We start from the raw sequence: 21623 nt of genomic DNA on the forward strand, positions 1-21623 counted from the left end.
GTTAAATAATTTCGTAACATATGCCGAAGTATTCTGGCCGTTGTGGCTTATTTCAACACATGACGTCGAAAACTCAGATAAATAGTTAAAATTGTACTTTTAATAAACAAGACTAAAGTTACAATGTTAATTCAATCTCTTTGCCCAGCTTCAACTTTTCCGCAAATTTTCTTTGGGCTGAATCTTTTTCAGTACAGACAGAGAAAGAAATGGTCATGTCCTTGCACCGAAATTTGTATGGGACTGACCACCAACCATTTGAGATACACAAACTTGAATTAGCATACTAAAAACATGTAACTATTTGCCGTACATATCACCGTAAACAACCTGTTAACTCTGTTATCCTTCCACCTCTAAATAAATTATGAATATTTACCAAAACCTGCCAGAAAATGTCAATTCAAACCTTCCTCGTCCAATTTAGACCAACTAGGTCATTTCGTGACTAACACATGGTTTAATTTTATTTCAATAATTAGCTAGCTCCTTGGGATCTCTAGCAGTTGGAGGAAATCGAAGGATCCTATTCCTTGCCTCTTACAACCGGTAATCGAAACCACGTCACTTGACACAGGCGTTAACCATTCGCCCCTACCTAAAGCCCAGCTTAGGCATGGACCTGAGGGGCCAGGCTGTTTACGGGGCCCTACGGTTCATGGTCTAAAGAGGAAAAAAATCAAATTCCAGATGAAAGATTCACGGTAATCGATCTAGCGGCGCGAGGGCGGATACTGGGCTATCAGTCAGCCTTCTATGTGAAGTTCCATTCGGTGATTGCTCTAGGCATCTAGCGGCGCCATGGGCGGAGACTGCGTGAGTCTGCAATACCCCAACCTTCTCTTTGATTGGTCAAAACCCATTCAGAAGGATATGAAATAATCTTTTCGTAGCGTCAGGGGTCCCGCGATTCTAGTCAGGCCCAGGGCCCCGCTTCGGTTAAGCTGGACTTTGCCCCAACCCACCCCCAACTCCCGCTTATCCTAATGAAATGTACTGAACTATATTGTCTCAACACTATCGACACCTTGTGTATCTGGAATCTTGTGTAGAATAGGCACCGTGTGTATCTTGACTGCCATATTTCGATTCACCAACGTCTCACTGGTTAAATATATTACACTATTTACTTCCATCATTTATCTTGACTACCACGTCTCGAATGTCGACCTTCTCGTTTAGAGTCAGTTTTACTGGTGACGGACACGACACTATCACTGCTACCATCACTAGATAGAAGATGATCATAACAGTTGTATCCGCTATCTACATACCTATAAAATAACAACAGTTTATTTAAACATTCAGTATACCAGAGCTATGCTTATACCGCGGAGTATTCTGGCTTCAAATAATATATCAATTATCATATCAACATTTGATAATATTACAAGAGGTCACCGGATGGCTTAGATTTTAAGTGGACTAGACAATGTCCGAGACTTCGTTTATTATCCTAATACTTGACAATCGAGAATTAGCATCTGCCAATGATGGATATGACTGGACCAATCTTTCCACGGAACTATCCAAACTACGATCTAGCGTGCAGGGACCGGTTTACTAACCGTTTTCTAGACCAGAATTTGTGTTCATGGCGGAAGGATTTACGTAACTGTGTTGATTTATCTGTTCGGCCTTCTAACCAATATGTCGTCTGCTCGCCCTTTCCCTACAATATAAAACATCGTTTATTATAACAATTTGTCAACCATACTGCCAGGTCTAGCGCTAATCTCATTCTCTATAGATCTACTGTCAGGTCAAGCGAAGATGTAAATATGTTTGAATTGGACCGTGGGTGTGAGGAGCGGAGGTGGCAATTCAAAAAGTACCAACATTCTAATGGTTGATGGTACTATATGTTCTATAGGCCGAGTGATGGGTCTGTAGGCCAAGTGCGTGGTACTATATGTTCTATAGTCCAAGTGGGTGGGTCTGTAGGCCAAGTGCGTGGTACTATATGTTCTATAGTCCAAGTGGGTGAGTCCGTAGGTTGATGGTACTATATGTTCTATAGTCCAAGTGGGTGGGTCTGTAGGTTGATGGTACTATATGTCCTATAGACCAAGTGGGTGGGTCTGTAGGCCGATCGTCGACCAATAATGAAAATTTCAATACAATAGTTTCATTGCACTTAACCTAGTAAAACCAGTAGAAGGGGAAATTCCCCCCTTCCCCCCTCTCCCCCCCTCTCTCTCTCTCTCTCTCTCATACCTTGATCATAGTACATGTATATAACACTTGAAGTGGAAAAGTGCCTTTATCATAGAATGTGCCACTTATTATGCTAGTAAACTCCACATCATATGTGATAAACAATTATGATGTGTGAGAATCGACAAAATGTGTGAGAGTGCCTTTACCCGTCATTCTAGCAAACACCCTTGTTGTGTGAGAAGTAATTAAAATGTGTGGGAGTTCCTTTACCCATTATGCTAGTAATCACCCTTGTTGTATAAGAATCAATAAAAATGTGTGAGAGTGCCTTTACCCATTATGCTAGTTAACATCTTTGTTGAATGAGAAATGCGTGAGAGTGCCTTTATCCTAGTAAATTCATTAAAAAAACATCCCTTGAATATTCTTTAAAAATAAAGACGATGCCAAAAAACCCGTTATTTTAAACGTGGGATAAGGAAATTGTGTGTTTTATAGAAAATATATCATATAAACTCAAATATCCCCCTCATTTCAACATATAAATGGCTGACGGCGATATCCGAGAGGAACAAAAGAATGATAGTTTCCACATGCTGCCATTACTTGAATCGTGTTTTACACACCACGTGTAGATAATACAGATTATATAACACACCACGTGTTAATTTGAATTGTTTTAAAGTCGACATTTGTAAAATTTAAATTATAAAAACTTCCCTTCCCGTCTATTAAAACTTGTCGTCAGTTGAATATAAAGTTTAATAGACCACCGACGTGAAACAATTGTAGAGGATAAAAAATGAAATGAAATGTGGTTTAACATCCTACGTACTGTTTTGCTCTTATACTGGGCTAATGAAGACGGGCATACGCCATACAGTGTGCTATGAGGGAAATTTTGCCTGGGCAGCGGCACTATCGCCTACTCTTATATCGAATTCCAACTGCCAAGAGATGTTTTACGTGCATTCCAATGTATACACGGGACCTCGGTTTTTCATCTCATCCGACGGACAAGACAGCTGTCCTTGTCCGGCCCTCCGTGGATAGAAGATAGAGAAAATAGAGAAGTGTTTTAATAAAATTAGAGTAGGCTCTCGGCTGTCTATTCCTTGTACTTTCGGATGAAAAGGGGAGGGGGGCAGATTATAAAACGACGGACGAGGGTGGCTCATTGATCACAAAGGGACGGGGAAGAGAGGGGGCATCGATTATAAAGGAGCGAGGGGGTAACGATTATAAAGGGGCGGAGGGAAGGGGGTGTCGATCAAAAAGGGGAGGAGGAGGAAAGGGGGGGACGATCATGCAGGAACGGAGGCGGGAGGGACGGGGGCGTCAACCATGCAGGGACGGAGTTTGGAGGAGGGGTGTCGATCATAAAGGGACGGAAGAGGGAGGGGGCATCGATTTTAGATACACTTGATTCAACTGAAGAGTTCATAGATTTATTTTTGAATATTTTAAGTCATTCGGCTATCTTCCGACGTGGTTTCCCCATGTCAGTGGTGCAGAACGGAGGGCCTGACAAGGACAGCTGTCTAGTCCTTCGGATGAGACGAAAAACCGAGGTCCCGTGTATATATTGGAATGCACGTAAAAGATCCCTTGGCAGTTGGAATTCGATATAAGAGTACATGTAGGTGATAGTGCCGCTGCCCGGGCAAAATTTCCCTCATAGCACACTGTATGGCGTATGCCCGTCTTCATTAGCCCAGTATAGGAGCAGAACAGTAGGACGTTAAACCCCATTTCATTTCATTTCATTCGGCTATCCATTGCGTATATCACACCATTACACACGTGACCAAAAACAAATATGGCATTCTCAATATGACAGAAGATTTGTTTTAGTTGGACATTGAACTCAATTCCTTCGTTTTATAAACACAGCGGTGACGAAATGTGGCTTGAAGACATCCGGACAGCAGTGAAATGTCTGTTAGGAATACAAAACACAAAGACGAGAACTGTTTGTATTAGCGACATATAATTGATAACATTATTTCACTATGAATACAAGAAAAGGTATGTTTATATTTTACATGCTACAAGCCCGAATCATTCGGTACACTATTTGTTTTCATACCATTTATAACGTGCACTACGTCATATTGATGACATTTAAAGTAGCAGGGGATGAAGTGTTTCATAGCTCGGATAATTGAAATCAAATAAAGTCGGGTCTAACGGCTCTACACCGACTACGCTATCGAAGACCGGCGTACGTTATACAGGGTACAATGAGGGAAATGTTTCCCGATCAGCAGCACTACTGCCTACTCGTATTTTGAATTCCAACTGTCAAGGATTCTTTTAGGTGCACACTAACGTGAACACGAGGCCTCGTTTTTTTTTATCCCATCCGTAGGACTTGACGGTTCTTGCCTGCTAAAGAGAGGGAGGGAGAGAGATAGAGGGGGAGCGATAGAGAGAGTTTATTTGTTTTGTAGCTCACGAGAAGTGTCTAAAGCTGTGAGGGAAACTAGGCGACCCGGAGGAAACCCACGCGGTTAGCTCACAAGTAAATGTCTTAAGATGTGAGAGAAAATATGGTGACCCGGGGGAAACCCACGAGATTAGAATAGCAAACCTTCTCCTTGTCACTCAAGTTAATGACAGACATAATATTAAATGTTCTAAGATGTACCGGGTTTGATACCGATGTTAGTTCCTAGGAATATTCATGTCGGATTTCCCCGTCTTAAAAGAGAAAAGTTCCTACTGGGCTAATTGACACAGGCATACACCATGCAGTGTCTACTCCTATATGACTTTCAACTGCCAAGGGATCTTTTACGTGCACGACCATGTATACAAGGGACCTCTTTTTGCGTCCTACCCGAATGACTACGGTGTCCATCTGTCTAGATACAATAGATTAAACAACATTTGGTTTTAGTAACAAAAATACACCGAAAATAAATCTCATGTATTGTTGTAAAATATCCGTCAAACCGTAGCTTTAAATGGGAAACCCGATGTCCCACATGTGACAAGTGACAAGAAGAAATGTAATATATATTCCATCCTCGATACGGAACTAGGTTCAAGTCGTGACACACAATGTGTTCAGTTCCCCGGTTCCACTGTTACAGAGAAAAGTTCACGAACTGGAGAGGTCAACTTGACGGAAGTTAACAGCGGAAAAACACAGGACATGTGGAAACGATCGTATTATAGAATTTATTTGTGTGAACATATGTTCTTTATCTGAATCTAATTCTCTCTACAAGAACTCAAGTTGCTGTCTTTCTTTGTACAAACATCGACACCACAGACAGAGAGAGACATGTCGGATTTCTAAAGAACAAAGAAATCATTATTTTGGGATAATATTTAATTAAAAGGTAGGGATGTAGTTTTATAAGTTTGTCGCTTATTATTATTATAAAGTAAATTGTTATTAATTAAAATAACCAGTTTATTATTATTATAAAGTAAATTGTTGTTCATTAAAACAACCAGTTTATTATTAGTATAAAGTAAATTGTTATTATATAAAACAACCAACTTATTATTATTATAAAGTAAATTGTTGTTAATTAAAACAACCAGTTTATTATTAGTATAAAGTAAATTGTTATTATATAAAACAACCAGCTGGACTTCCTGTTTTAACCTGTTTTTTTATTATGACAAAGGGAGAAGATGACCCGCCCTCGCCTCTCACGACAGCGATTTTATAAGTGTGTTTTAAATTGACTTTTTGATATACAAGAACTTTTTATTTTGTGTTTTTTTACCAATCTTAAGGTGACTTTTGATATACACGGACGTTTTTATTTTGTTTTTTACCAATTTTCAACCCATTACGTGTAAATAATTAAATTAAATCAATCTGTCCGTAATATCATATTTAATGTATTGGATGTTAAATCTGTAATAAACAACAACCAACTTGTCGGATAATTACTGATATAACTGTCAGTCGCTGTGGCCCAGTTAATAAGGTGTGTTCACTATCCATAGTAAGGTGAAGGTTTACTGTCCAGGCGGTCTCACGGTTCGATATCTCTATGCATCGGCGTACGGGGAAATTTTTGACTTGGGGGGGGGGGGGCGGTGGTGTTTGGTGCCCAAAAAATGTAGTTAGGTTCTTAGTATGTTACATAATGATAATAAATTTGCTGTTAAATTGGACACATTCAAAAACACAATATTTTTTTATACAACTGTGTGCCCCCCCCCCCCCCCAGCTCCTACGCCTATGTCTCTATGCATGTTGGTCTAGAGAGCTCTCCGTGCATTCCCTTGTCAGTGGAGCCCCGGATAGGGACAGTGTCTAGTCGTTCAGGTGGAACGAAAATCAACCAATTTGTTACACGATTTACCGTGATAGGCAAGGTTACAATATTTTAAAAGTTGAATATTCAAAAGAAGTATTATTCGTCCATATCAAATAGAATTTCCACCCAATCAAATATTTAATAAAACGGGATTCACTCCATAAAACCTGTAATTTATACAATAGTGTTCAATTTATTATTAAAATAAAATTTATTTATTTATTTATTTAGTTTTTATGTAGTCGAATATCGTCGTTACCCCTGTCCGTCGGTCAGTCGTCCATAATTACTTGTGAACGCTCTAGTAGCCATATAAAAGTAGGACTAACTTTTTCTCATAGCACAAGGGTTTCCGATAACAGGAACAACTAAAGTTATTATCTATCAGTACAAGTTTGGTGAAATGAAAATGAAATGGGGTTTAACGTCCTATCGTTCTACTCCAACCGGGATAATGAAGACGGCATACGCCATACAGTGTGCTATGAGGGAAATTTTGCCCAGACAGCGGCGCTACGCCCAACTCTTTCTCAAATTCCAACTGCCAAGGGATCTTTTACATAGTAATAATTAGCACCATGAAGAACTTGAAACCTATCAAGTTTTGATTATCTCTTGTAAATACTTAGTGACTTGTTGCCCTTGGTCAGTTTTTATCTTCTTGTAAATGCCTTTGAGGACTGGACCACATAGACGACTTTGCTACGTTGTCTGTAAACCTATTGTTTTAATTTATAAATATTATAAATAATAAGAATATGCAATTTCACATTTTGATTTGAAATTTATTAATACGTTTTGTATATTTCAGACGATGATTGGGTTGTACTCGGCCACCATATTGTTGGTGGTGACGTGTCTATATCCTAGCAACTGTCAGACACCTGACAACATCTGTCAATCATCAGCATATCGTAATCTACCAACGGGACTTCAGAATGAACATCAGTGTATGGTCCTAGAACGCTTACAACTCGACATGCAGAACGAAAAATTAACAAGAGACCGACAATTTAACAGTATTCTAACGTACGTAATTCTATTCTATTCAATAAACCTACGTAATTCTATTCCATTCAATAAAAAGACAGGGAACAGTATTCTAACGTACGTAATTCTATTCCATTAAATAACAAGCTTGGCAAATGGGGTTAACGTCCACTCGATAAAAGAGGCAATTTTGGGACTAACACATGGTTCATTTTAATTTTCATTCAATAATTCAGCAGTTGGAGGAAACCGGAAGACCCGGACAAAACCCACAAGATTGGGCACACGAGCCCAGCCCCTGTCAGTTACAAGCATGGGATCCAGGCCTCATCACGTGATTCAATGATAGACCTTATGATCTAAATGGCAATCAATAGACCACTCGACCAATCAAATCCCTGGGTTAGAATCCTAGTGTGACACTTTTAGGGCACAATCCTCCTCCCATCACGTTTTGTTTTTGTCCTATAAGAACGACTAGACCTTATTTCGTGCCATTCACCACTAACACTGGAAACCCCCGAGAAACACCAAGTTGGAACCCGAGACATCCAGCATAGTTAGTGATCCAGCACCATATTCGCCGATCCACCGTGGTCCCTCTTCTTGTTTATATACCTTATTTACACCGAGCCATTGTAGTCCCCCTTCTTTCTAATACCTTATTTACACAGAATGTTGAATTTATATAAATTATGTGTTTGAATTGTCTTGTTATTTAGGAAGTTGTCTCGACTTGATATTAAAATGCAAGCTGGATTTCATCGTGTTAAAGATATGCCGAGTGCCAACAGAGCGAGAGGATTCCCAGCTCTTAAAGATATAACAGTGGCAAGAAGTAAGTTTTACCTTTTATTAATCAACCTTAAAATCATATGTATTGTAAAAGATGGGGTTGATTTACAAATCAATAGGGTTCTTCCTGTCAATAGGACACACAAACAATTTCAGACTGATTGGATCGCAACTGATGCCTCGACGGTGCTAAGTTCGTAATAATGGGAAATGTTCCTAAAAGTTATTTAAAATCGTCGAAATCCGTATAGAAATATTAGGATTAACAAAGACCTAGTTTATACTTCGTTGGTGAGAAGCAAACTCAGCTCAATGAATATGGCGCCGGCGTACTAACAAAGAGGTCCCGAGTTCGATTCCAGTGTCGACAACGACAGTTATAAAAGTGTCTAGTCTTACGGAAAATACGAAACAAAACGAGGTCCATCTGTATACTCGTTGGTGGAGTGCACGTAAAAGAACCCCTTGACATTAGGATACAGAGGAAGAGTAGGCAACCCACGGCATAGCGTATGATAGACTTCATTATCCCCTGTATAGTATATGACAGACTTCATTATCCCACTGCATAGTGTATGACAGACTTCATTATCCCACTGCATAGTGTATGACAGACTTCATTGGTTTTTTATTTGATGTCATTTGTTTGTTTCAGATTGTTACGAACTGAAAATGAGTGGTCTCAATCTTAGTGGAGTTTATCCTCTTAAACTTCCCAGTGGATACGTTGTTAATGTTTGGTGCGACATGGAAATGCAGGGTGGTGGATGGACCGTCATTCAGCGACGTTTTGACGGATCAGTGAACTTTACGCGAGGATGGGACGATTACGCTTTTGGATTCGGAAACGTGAATTCCGAGTTTTGGTTGGGTAATGAGAATATATATTACATGTTACGCAACACGAATTACACGCTACGGATTGACCTCCTGGACTGGGAGGATCAGCACGCATGGGCACAGTATGATTATTTTAAAGTGGCGAGTGAAGAGAATAAATACAAGCTGACGGTCAATGGATTCTCGGGGACGGCCGGAGATTCCCTCGCCTATCACAATAATATGTTCTTCAGTACCATGGATCGCGATCACGACAAATGGTACGCTAGTTGCTCCCATAAAGATCGGTCCGGTTGGTGGTTTAATGCCTGCAGTTACGCGTCCCTTAATGGAATATTTCACCCCAACGGAGAACAGAATATCACACCAGATGGCGTTATTACTGGCATCACGTGGTTCGAATGGAAACAGAACCTCGCGTATTCGATGAAGCGCGTGGAGATGAAGATCAAACCGAGGGTAGCCTTAATGGCGGAAGCAGAAGGCCTCATCGGTGGATATGACTGATTTTAACAGTTTGTATTTCTGAACGAATATACCGACATTTATTCGTAGATAACTTTCTTGTGTTTACTAAAATGCTAAAGTATATGAAAATGATTTCTGTTCACAGAAGAGTTTCTTATGTATAAATTCATGTCATTATATAATTGCAGGTGATTTATTTTATTTATCTTAAACACGTCCTGTCACGACATAGTCGGGGCAACAGAGCACACACACACAACAAGGATGTGAACAAAGCCCGGGGTGTGCGTGTGAGTGTGTGGGATGGGGAGGGGGTCAACGGTCAACGTTTTGTCCGGCGTGAGATCTTGGGGATTACTAGAATTTGATATTCACTTGATTTGATATTTGTTTATTTCTTGCAATGTCTATGTTCTGTCTTGTCCGCAGGTTTATCTTGTAGATTTTGTTTTGCGTGTAGGGCATGTAGGGCTGTTCCTACTATTAACTGTTTAATTGTGCAATGCGAGAGGGGGATTTTGCTGGGACAGTGGCGTTTACGCATACTTTTCTTCGAACTCCAAATGTCAACTGCTCTTTTATGTGATAATATTTGTACCGTGCGGTAAGGACGGCCAGCCCTCGATAAACTACTAGAAGGTTTTATTACCCAACAAATACCTTCTCGAAGTATGTAATAAAATCTAATCGGGTGTATGAGTATATTATTATACTCTTTTTCGTTTCATTTATAAATTATCATTAGCATATTCCCACGGCCGTGGTGGGTTTTAGTACCGACACTTGGTCGCAGTTATGCCGTGAGTTGAGATTGTATTAGTAGAAGAAAGTAAGCCCTCGTTTTTGAAGGTCTTTGCTCAATCTGTTTTACAGAGGTAATGCGAAAACTGGTCCGGGAAGAATGATGCCTTTCACTTATTTTTTATACGCTTTACGTCAAATCAATAATATGTCACGCGAGCTTCAGATATAAAACGTTCAAAGGACTGTTGAATTATTAGATAATTAGTATTTCCAGAGAAAGTATTGCCCCCCCCCCCCCACGACATAATAAGCATACTATGTCCCTTGCACGACATCCCACAAATTAGTAACCACGTACTCGTGGAAGAGACCATTGCCTCATGTTGATTGGATATAGTAATATAATGCTATGTAACCAGTTATGGATTCAGACAGATTAATTACTATAATTGCTATAATGGTTAATACATAATGCAAAATGTGTCACAAGTTATTGCTATTTTAACATTGTTCATGAATCAAGGCTTGTTTGAATCGAGCAAATATTGACTGAGCTATATCCGTATGAAGGTGCCCAAGGCAGAAAAGGAAGTTTTGAGAAAAAGACATTCAAAGATGTCGATATGTTCCAAAACAAGATAATATTATTTGTTATTTTGTGGTTAAATATTTCTTTCTACAGCTTTTCAGGGGTGCCGAAAACGAAAATCTTAGTATAAGGTCGATCCGACAATATGTCACTAAAATGACGCATTTGTCAGTTTCACCAGTTATGTGTTTATTAATGTTATTTTATAGGTTTTAAGGGGTGCCGAATATGACAATTCTAGTATTAGGAGTCATAAACATTTACACAAGACAAACCCACGGACAAGACACACAATATAAGCCCACGCGGACATTTCAAAAAATAAACAGAAACGTATAAGGGGCCAGCCGCAATCGTCCACTGCGCGATCTCTTATCAGTAGGTCATATTTTATTGCTTGTATCCTAATATCGAAATTTATTCAAGTTAGATAATGGTTCGGCTCTGTAACGAATCTAGAAAAATCTAGTTTTTGTTTTAGGATGTATTAGATTATTTAACATTTAAAGATGCATTATACAAGAGATAAATCTGTAACTACCAGGTATTTTTAAAGATGCATTATACAAGAGATAAATCTGAAACTGTCAGGTATTTTTCCTGGCTTAAAATGTTATATTAATATTATTTAGATATTTATTCACATGGCAAGCCAATAATCAACTCTCTCTAGACCATCGGATGATTCAGATATTGACTGGATTGTACATATGTGGTGTGCTGTATGATTGTATATCTGGGACGCCTGGCTTGTTCATTCCCATGGTGTCTCCAGATCTTATATATACTTCGTGGGGAATCTTATTTGTCTAATTCGGTGGCGATGTATGAATTTCATGACTGGGGTTGCAAGTTCGATTGGGGGTGTATGGAGAGGACGGCTTCTTCTCTTTGAGAAAACTCCTAAGTTCAACCCGGACTAGGTTATAGTCGCGTAACGCAACTTGGGTGTAAATATGTGACGTATACTGATGTTCAGTAACAACTGAATGAAATTGAATCAGTTTAGCTATTAAAAGAGACAATGGAGGCGATGTTTACCCTTAATAGAACATCTGATACCATTTATCATGCGTATTGGGAGTTTATAAAGATTACAGTTAGTATTTTAATCTATAAAAACCACACAATAGAAACTTAAAGTCGTATGGAACATATCTTCTAGACCGATATTAGGAACTGCATTCCGTTAGTGTTTATCTTCCATTTCCATCGATGGTGATATCGCAGACAAGCTGTCTTATTTTATTATGCTTAACGTATGCGCAGGCAGGGGACTTCCTGTGGGAGGAAAGCGGAGTACCGGGAGTAAACCCACGAGGTTCAGAAGGCTCCATATCCTTAAGCCACAGACGCTTACACCAGAGTTCGAACCCACGACCAGAAGTCAGAGGTGACAGGGAGCTCGAAGCGCAACACTCTAGACCACTTGGTCATCTCAACCCCACGTAAAGTGGCCTGGTTTCCATCCCATTCTTGTACTTGACGAGGAGTATGGTTGTCTACCTACACGCAAGCGAATGATTGAAATAAAATTCTATCGTGTGGTAGTCCCGCAATTACATACCTACATACTGGCTTCAGCTGACTTCAGTATTGAAATAAAATGAGTCGACCTGCGCCCCTCTAAGGGCTCAAAGCAACAAGTTCCAGTCAGTTGAATCCAGTTGCACAATTCGACATAAGCCCGGATTAAAGATTTCATTATTATCTGTTGATTTAATGACTTCATCATTTCACATCTTAGAACGCGAACGTCAACCTATTTTCTATCCATGAACATCGAGGTCAAGACGGTACCTAACCTGAGTTTAGTTAATCATCTACATTGATATCTAAAGAACACATTCAGCTCCCGCCTTGTTTAAATTTAAATAAGGAAAATGACTATACTATTTAGCTCAGCGCAACTTTAATATCATTTAAGAAATGTTACAGAGAAACAAATATGATTATCTGAAACTTTCCATTTGAGGAGTCTAAAAATAGACGATGACGTAATGACTATACACAAAAGACAAACAACTATTATACGCGTTATGGATAGATCGTTTGATATTTATAATTAATAGATTACAAATTTCACGAAAACCAACATGCCCGAGTTCATTCAAAATAAATATTGCCTTGTAGTTGAATGATTGGCAGCGTCCCGTTATGAAGTGGGTATTTTTAAGTATAGCATATGTACCGGATGCAAACAATTTGGTTTGAAAGTGTGTAATGCGCGTCTCAGATAATGTATACTGTGCCCTTAACCGCTATTATATAATGAATGAAATGAAACGGGGTTTAACGTTCTACGTTTCTGTACCAACCGGGATAACGAAGACAGGTATACGACATACAGTAAGCTGTGAGGGGAATTTTTTCAGGTCAACGGCGCTATAGGACCTCGTGTTTCGAATTCCAACTGTCAACGGTTCTTTTACGTCCATGCCAACTAGTACACTAGACGCTGTCGTTTCCAGCATCCCTCCACGTCTGACAATGGAAAACCATGCTTAAACATTCCATATGTCAAGGGTTCTTTTACGTGCATGCCAAAGATTACACGGGATTTTTCGTACCATCCGAACAACTAGAAGTATTTAATATATAATTCCTTACAATGATGAGTCGATGGATTGGCGAGTACTTGTGGAAAAGACCACTCAGAAAACTCGATCAAGTGTATCATGTACGCCGTATGTGCTAAAACAATCGGAAATCGGGCTGAACATCATGTGAGGGATTTATATACATGTACCTTGAAAACTACACTATTTTGAAACACGAATCTCTAAAAGAAATACCGAACCAAAATGTTTTGTCAGTTCAAGATTTAAAACGATTTGGTGAATTGAACATTTCGCAACATTCAGCATCCTTTGTGGACGATGTAAACACCTAAAAGTGTTGGGTAAATCTAGTCAGTTGAACATTTCGCTATATTCAGCATCCTTCGTGGACGATGTAAACACCTATTTGTTGGGTAAATCTAGTCAGTTGAACATTTCGTTATATTCAGCATCCTTCGTGGACGATGTAAACACCTATATTCAGCATCCTTTGTGGACGATGTAAACACCTAAAAGTGTTGGGTAAATCTTTTCATGATTTTTTTTTAATCCGATTGAACCCAAGCCACTCGATTACCTGATTTGAAAGAAATGTGAGAATATTTTAGCGCTGTTTACGCCGTGAAAATTTAGATATTGTGTGAAAAATACAACTAATGATCATAAATATGCTATTTAAAATGTTTTTATTTCAATCCGATATTACGCTATACGTTTATATCTTCCTTTGATTTAATGACATTGGATATTTTGTCCCAGAAAGCAATACTTAACGGATGCTGCAGATCAACATATAGAATGTTGTCCTCGGTGACAGCTTCAAGAAGAAAATCAAGATTAGCCGTTAGATTTATCTGATGATCGATTAAAACGATTAATCTCTGGGGTGTTGTCAGTGTTATTGATGATAAACAGTTACACATAGCAAAATAGGCTAGATCACTTCTCAAAAAATCTTCGGTTAAGATTAAAACAATCTTCCAACTGTCACGTATAGCTTCCAACAGGTCATCGGCTCGGGAACCACCAGGTAGGTGATCTCTATCACGAAGGTTCAGCTTGATTCCACGATTTGTTTCCAGTTCATTTCTCAGTTCATTACAAACCCAACCGGAGATAGAGTCCGTGTATATTATAAATGCGTCATACACAAAATCATCTCTTTTCTTTGGGTAAATATTTTTTCCAATCATCCTTAAAAGCAGTAATTTCAGTTTCATTTTGTTTTTGGTGAAAACAAAGGCTACTATGAGAGTAAGAACAACGATGGCGAATTCCCCAATAGCTATATTCAGCCAAGAGGACGAAACACATTTTCGGTTGAAGGATGTCCATTGGTTATAAACGGCTTTAGTCGAGGTGGGTATTCCTGATGATTCTACACAAGAATAACTGATGCGATCTAAATTAACACGAGTTTCTTCTAACCATAACAAAAATGGAATCGCCTCACAGGTACAAATAAATGTGTTCCCCCAAAGATATAACTGTAACTTCTTGTTGTTTTCGCTAGTTTTCTCTAACATGTCTCTAGTTTGATGGTTTAAGGTAGTTATTTCATTATCGGTAAGATACAAAGCGTTCAGCTTAACCAACTGGGTTACGTCTGGTATAGTTATAAGGTTATTATTGGCTAAATTAAGTACTTTCAATGTAACCATTGAGTTAAATAAACCGTTAGGTAAATACACAAGACCGTTTCTAGACAGATCCAGATTTTCCAACTTTTTCAGAGAACCAAAGAATCTGCGACCATTCTTAGCAAGGAAATCGTTATCCAACAGAGCGTTACTCACATGCAATGTCTTAAGATTTGGAAACTCATCAAGAAATTCCACATTTATGATGCTTAAGGAATTTCCACTTACATCCAAAATTTCCAAATTACCAAGTCCAAATACTTTACGTTTCATATTGTACAGTCCACAATAAGACATATTCAAATATTTTAAATTATTCGCCAAAAAAAACACAACATTAACCTTCAATTCTCCAATTTCATGTGGTAATCCAGCCATGTTTAAACGTCTCAATTTGCTGGAGATATAGATTGGTATTGGTTCTGGAAAATTACGATGTGCATCAGATGGTGTTGCCCGGATTATATATTTGTTGAAAGAGAATTTCATTTGATCTGATAAGTCTGCGTCTTCCAGCATAGACGTGGCGAAAAAGAGAAAGGGGGCACGATGCAAACTTATTGTTCCTGTGATGCGATTAGCTGAAAAATTATATCGTCTTATACATCTGGTCAAGGGTGGATAGGGTGGGGTAAACAAAACATCAAGATCTATAAGGTTAATCAGGTTTTGACTCAAGTCAAGTTTCTCCAAGCATATCTTGGACAGTGATTGTAGATCTAATCTTCTATTAAATCCGATGTAGGGTAAAAATGTTATAATTCGATTAATACTGATCTCAGTCATATTCTTATATTCAAACACACGAAGAGCTTGAATCAAGCGAGAAAAATTACCATTCTTCATAGTTATATTATTGAGCAACAATGTTTTCAAGTTGGGAAATGGCAGAAGAAAGTCTTCCTCGAAACTTTTAATTATGCAGCTATTTAGCTGAAGTAGCTGAACAGGGATATTAGAAAAAGCCTTAAATGATGTGTTTGTTAATAAGGACAGTTCACAATTTAACCATTGCCCGTGTTTCCAGGTTCCACCAACGATGAGTTCCTTAAGCTCGGTTAGATTAGAAAATCCAGAATGAAAATCGGAACTCATGTCGATATTTAAATGTGTTAGTTTTGTTAGGGATCCTAGGACTCGATCTGGTATAATAAATTGACGGTTTGGAAAACGTGAAATATCAGACCTGAGGCTTAAATTCGTCAAGGATTGGAGTGGGGAGAACACTTCCAAAGGCATAGAGATGTCTGTATAATTCAAATTGTGTCCATTGAATTCTAAAACTAATAATGAATCAAGTCCATGAAATGAGAATTCTTGTAAAGTATCAATAGGATTAAAGCTGAGATCAAGATAACGTAGTTGAGTCAGATATTTGAAATCATTATTATACAGAGTTTTAATGTTGTTAAAGGTTAGATCTAGGGTTGTGGTGTTGTCGGGAAGATCTTCTGGAACTCTTGAAGTTTTAATGTGGGAACAGTTGGCGTGAAGTCCACCGTATTGTGCGTCCACTGTTTCAAGACATTTTTTGTTGGCTCCTACTGTTGGTAAGGTGAAGGATGAACCCAGTATTATTCCAAGTATGTGATAAACCATATTTCCTTGTCTGTGTATATGTACCTTAAATCAGAGTAATGAGAGTGGCTTTGGTTATTAATCTGCATTGAATGACAAAGTCCTCCCCTGTAAACAGAATAGAATAGTGATGATCCACATTCTCAATCTAATTAATGGAATGATTTGGGGTTTAAATTAATGTTTCACCAACACAATATTTCGGTAATTCTTGTCAAGGATTTAGTGTGCCAGGTTGATCTCGGCCTCCAGGGGGCCAAGGAACCGTTTGATACCAATGTTGTACTGAAGCATGTACCGAGGTATGCATTTAAGATGGATTTGGCGTGGCCAACAAATGGTGATCTTTCACCTTTTGAGAAGTGGGCTAAGCCCTATAATTGACTAATCAGAAGGATTGGTGTTGCCCCCGGGGGATCCAAATCAAAGTTTGAAAGTGAATTGGGCATCAAGTGACTTTTGACCTACCCAGAAGTGGGTTAATTCCCAACATTGGTGACTCAGAATGATTTATATTGCCCAAGGATGGTACAGGGAACCGCTAGATACCCATTTTATACTTGTACTGAAGGTGGATTGGGCGTTGTCGACTAATGATTACTTTTGAGCTACGCAGAAACAGGTTAATTGCCTTTATTGAAATTGAGAATAATTGAAGTTGCCCAAGCGGTCCAAAGGAACAGTTTGATATTAATTGAGTGCTTGTACTGAAGGCATGTACTGACATATGCATATAAAGTGGTTTGGGCGTGGCCGATCAATGGTGGCCTATTCAGACGCGGGGTAATTCTCGAAATTGTCCGCTCAGAAGGATTCAAATTGCCCTAGGGCATCCAAATGAACAGTTTGATACCCATTTTGTGCTTGTACTGAGATTTGCATTTAAGGTAGATTGGGCTTGGCGACCAATGTGATCTTTGACCTACTCAGAGAGATTTATATATGCATTGGGGATCCCATTGAGCATTTTGACACTTTTACCAGATTCCACCAAATAAACTAAATGGAATTTTTCCGTCCACATTGACCACACTTCATATTGTTTATATTTTCCTGTCTCGAAATAATCACCATATGTTTGGCGCAATATAGCCCGGTTGGAGCTGACATGCCATAAAACATTTGTTTATATTTTGTATAGGTTATAAAATCATTGCTTTATTTGTTTTCTCATGGGATGTAAAAATCGACATCAAATACCTAGAAAACGTTTGTTTATTATTTTTGCCTGCGCCAATTTGTCTATTGTTTCTATAGCTATAAAAGCAACTGTTGATAAACTAGTATTTGACTCACCTGTTCTGTTGAAAGTAAATTCTATATTTTTTAACTGGAAATTGAAACCACTGTCATTGTTCTATTACATAGACGCTAATGTCTAGAAATATAGACCACCTTGCAACTTCATTATAAATGTTCCATACCATGTGAATAAATAACATCTTCGGCAGAAAAACATATTTAAAAATTTTAAGAAACGATATAAAATGATGTATACGAACGAGATAATTACGTTTGACGGAAATGCACACTTTACCATATATATATATATATATATACTACTCATTACAGATGACACGACGACTTCCTGTATATTATTTAGAATTGTATTGAAAATGATTAAACAATTTTACATTCATAAAGAAAGACATGGTTGTGATATAGCAGTTTTTAATATCCATTGTCCATTGTTGAAATACGGAAAGTCTTGTCAACTCCATCTGTTCTCTGGTTACATGTGTATTGCAAGGGAGGGGGGGGGGGGGTACAGTGACGTTTATGTCTACCAGGCCCTCTTCAGTTTATAAATATTATTTTACCTGCATGCAAGTGTGTAAAACTGTTAGACTTTTCTTGTCAGCCCTGTAGGCTCCAACTGTTGTAAGTGAGAACCGGACTTGTAAAATCTCTTAGAATGTTCTCGACTCACTTCGGGATTCGAGCCCTGGGCCTGGGCACTATAGTCAAGGGGGTAGTGTCCGTCTATAAGACTTTCAAAATCGATTAGAATGCATTTTGCCATTTTTCAGATTCCTTTCGCCGCTTGAATGTGACAAGGAGTAGGCCCCCCCCCCCCCACTATTACAGACCCCTATGCACAAGCCAATTATTAAAATGAAATTGGATCATATGGTAGTCCCGATATGACCTACTTTTTGTTGAGTGGACGTTACCTCTCTCGCTCTGTCTGTCTGTCTCTGTCTCTCTTTTTCATTATTCCTTTAGAATGAGATGCTATTTTAACAAACCCGGTGTCATCTTTAGCTTGCAAGTGTGGAACGCTGTGACCAATATGACATGCTATTACGTCATTATGCCAAAGTTCGACAATAGTTAATCAAATCTGCTATTTGATACAAGTGATCTCAATCCGCTGGTGTTTACTTAATGCCTAACAGTAATTACTATTATTACAAACCCAATCGACTTCTGCTGCAGCTATACATAATTGAGCGTTTAACAGCAAATACACAACGGGTCAGCGTACCAGAAAAGGATTCATTTAATGCCATTACCCAATTAATACAGCTGTTCTTATTTCACTAGTCTATGTAATGTCCTCGAGAATATAAATGGCTATATATGGATTGATTCAGGTCAGTAATTCGTCCCACAATGACTTCAATCATGTTAAATCCATTACATTTGTTGGTCTATTTGGGCAACCATCCACATTTTTTAGAGCAGTCAGACGGGCGTGGCCCCATTTTTTCCGGTCAGATTTTACATTTTAAGATTCAGATATAGCACCACAACATTTCAAAACTATTTCTGATCGTGTTGTGGGCGTGGCAGATCGGGCAGATTTTAAGTGGTCAGATTAGGGATATGCCCCACCGAAACCTATCAGATTTGATATTTCTAGAACCGGCTGGTACATAACTAACATTTGGCACCAATTTCAACTATATTACTTACTAGCAGGATACCCCGCTTCGCTCGGGGGTCATAACTCCGAAACCGGAAGTGATAGACTAACGCCACCTAGCCTATGTTACTCCCCGGTCCGAGCTACCCCTATACCCCAAATTTCAGACTCGGGGCAGACCTAGTGTAGCCGCCAACCCCGAACAGACAGACAAACGACAGTCACAAATATATATATAGATATATAGATGAGGCAAATTTTGACCCCGTCAGCACTTTTTAAGGCAGTCAGAAAAGGGCATAACCCCACTTTTTCCGGTCAGATTTATATTTTTTATATTCATACATTGTATGGCAACATTTTAGAAATAATTCTGATCATATTACTTATGAGGCAAACTTAAGTCTTTTTGGCCATATTTATCTGCCCCTCCCAGTCAAATGCCCCGCTGAAACCTCTAGACGGAGAGAAATAAAAAAAACTACCGAGAACAAATTGCAAAAGAATTTCTTTTACTAGAATCTAGTAAAGGGATGTCTAAAGGACTCCCAACTCAAAATTGTCAGCTGAAACCCTGTAGCGTTTTTCATAATTAGCATAAATCCAAGATGGCCGCCAATTGGACTTTCTGGCCTCCATATCTTGGAAACGGCTCGTTTTAGAGCAATAAATGTATTATCATTAGATACAACAGTGATATCAACGAATCGGAAAATAAAATTATCACCACGCCAGCATGTTATGGTGTGACGCCGTGACGTCATGTCGCCACACTGCCGTTATTTTGACGTCAAAACACTGCTTTGATACCGAATAAGCGGGTTTGACGTGAGTTCTGGACCCATATACAAAGGTTTTCTGAAAGTTGAGTAAAAATACTTAATTTTTCCACTTAACTAACTGTGTTACCTTAAATCAGTATTCAAAGGCTGTATGTTACATTTCCTTGGCTATGTGAAAAACTTAAATTTACACTTAAATTATGGAATACCTGCAACTGCCAAAAATCACGAATTTCTAACTTCTCACGCAAGTTATGTCCAGTTAAAAGCACCACTATAGTCATACTAAACTAGTAGATTTTTATAGAAAATTCAATTTCAATAGATTTCAAATGCAGTTATGAAAAAGTGGTAGTATAATGGCGGATATTGTAAACTTTATTATTTTAAAAATGTATAACGAATATAATGTTGTGAATGGTCAAACCCACACGTATTCAGATATTTTCATTGGAAGACATTCATAGAAACAAAAGACTTCTTTCATAGGCACATGTTTATTCACCTCCTACCAGGGGAGCTCACTCCCAAAAACATACAAGTTATCAAGTCTTACAACAGGCAATATGTAAGGGAGATAAATCATGTATCCTTAGTAGCAGGATACAGACCACAATAATACATGCTTAGAACTAATATATGGCTATACAACATCCCCCCGACTGAAATCAAAAACGCAGTTTTTGAAGTCAAAGTACAACTGGTTGGACAAACTGTGAACTATGATTTTAAGAAAAGCAAAACTAAAACTATGGTACATATTATAACTCAAACAATATTTTTACATATACGATATGGAAGCTATTAAAGTGAACATTCACAATGCTCCGAACCCCATTAGTGTACTAAAACACATGTTGTAGATATCTACAGTGTTTAGGTTGATATACAGCTGGGTTTCTGAATGAACACTACAATAACAGTATTACATGTTAATCAATCGATATTTACTAATGCTACCTGTAACTTGGAGCTTATTATCATGAACAAGGTTATTGACAATGGCAAATAATGTAGGGCAAGAATTTACAGGGACCCAAGAAGACTTATGGCTTGCCTCTGTATGCGGTATGGTAACTAAAACTTGTAGGGAACCACACTTGAACCGTGCTTTCTTTAACTCCATGGTAGACACATTAGAAACATTTTGTAAAACGTGACATTGTTTGGTGAACTGATAATTAGACAATGTCCCAACAGTAGCAAGATGATGGTTATCACCACTATTATGTACATACTGGTGTAAATTAACTGGTTTTGTGATCCTATTATAAGGGATTACAGTCTCATTGAATGAATGTAGTACAATATCATTCTC

General features: G+C 38.5%; 2 protein-coding genes across 2 annotated transcripts; one reads left to right on the forward strand and one right to left on the reverse strand.

The window, feature by feature from the left end:
- The first annotated feature begins 7547 nt into the window (after positions 1 to 7547).
- Positions 7548 to 9724, forward strand: LOC126825366 (fibrinogen-like protein 1). Its single transcript, XM_050554968.2, has 3 exons — positions 7548 to 7556; positions 8162 to 8277; positions 8890 to 9724. The coding sequence occupies exons 2-3, from the start codon at positions 8187 to 8189 to the stop codon at positions 9579 to 9581; spliced, it is 783 nt and encodes a 260-aa protein (XP_050410925.1). The 5' UTR covers positions 7548 to 7556; positions 8162 to 8186; the 3' UTR covers positions 9582 to 9724.
- Positions 9725 to 14143: 4419 nt separating this feature from the next.
- LOC126825360 (toll-like receptor 4) lies at positions 14144 to 18088 on the reverse strand. The gene is made up of 2 exons (XM_050554962.2): positions 17951 to 18088; positions 14144 to 16699 (listed from the first exon to the last, which is right to left on the reverse strand). The coding sequence occupies exon 2, from the start codon at positions 16673 to 16675 to the stop codon at positions 14144 to 14146; it is 2532 nt and encodes an 843-aa protein (XP_050410919.1). The 5' UTR covers positions 16676 to 16699; positions 17951 to 18088.
- Between the last annotated feature and the right edge of the window lie 3535 nt (positions 18089 to 21623).

Source organism: Patella vulgata, chromosome 6, assembly GCF_932274485.2.
Source record: "Patella vulgata chromosome 6, xgPatVulg1.2, whole genome shotgun sequence".
In the NCBI taxonomy this organism is placed as follows: domain Eukaryota; kingdom Metazoa; phylum Mollusca; class Gastropoda; family Patellidae; genus Patella; species Patella vulgata.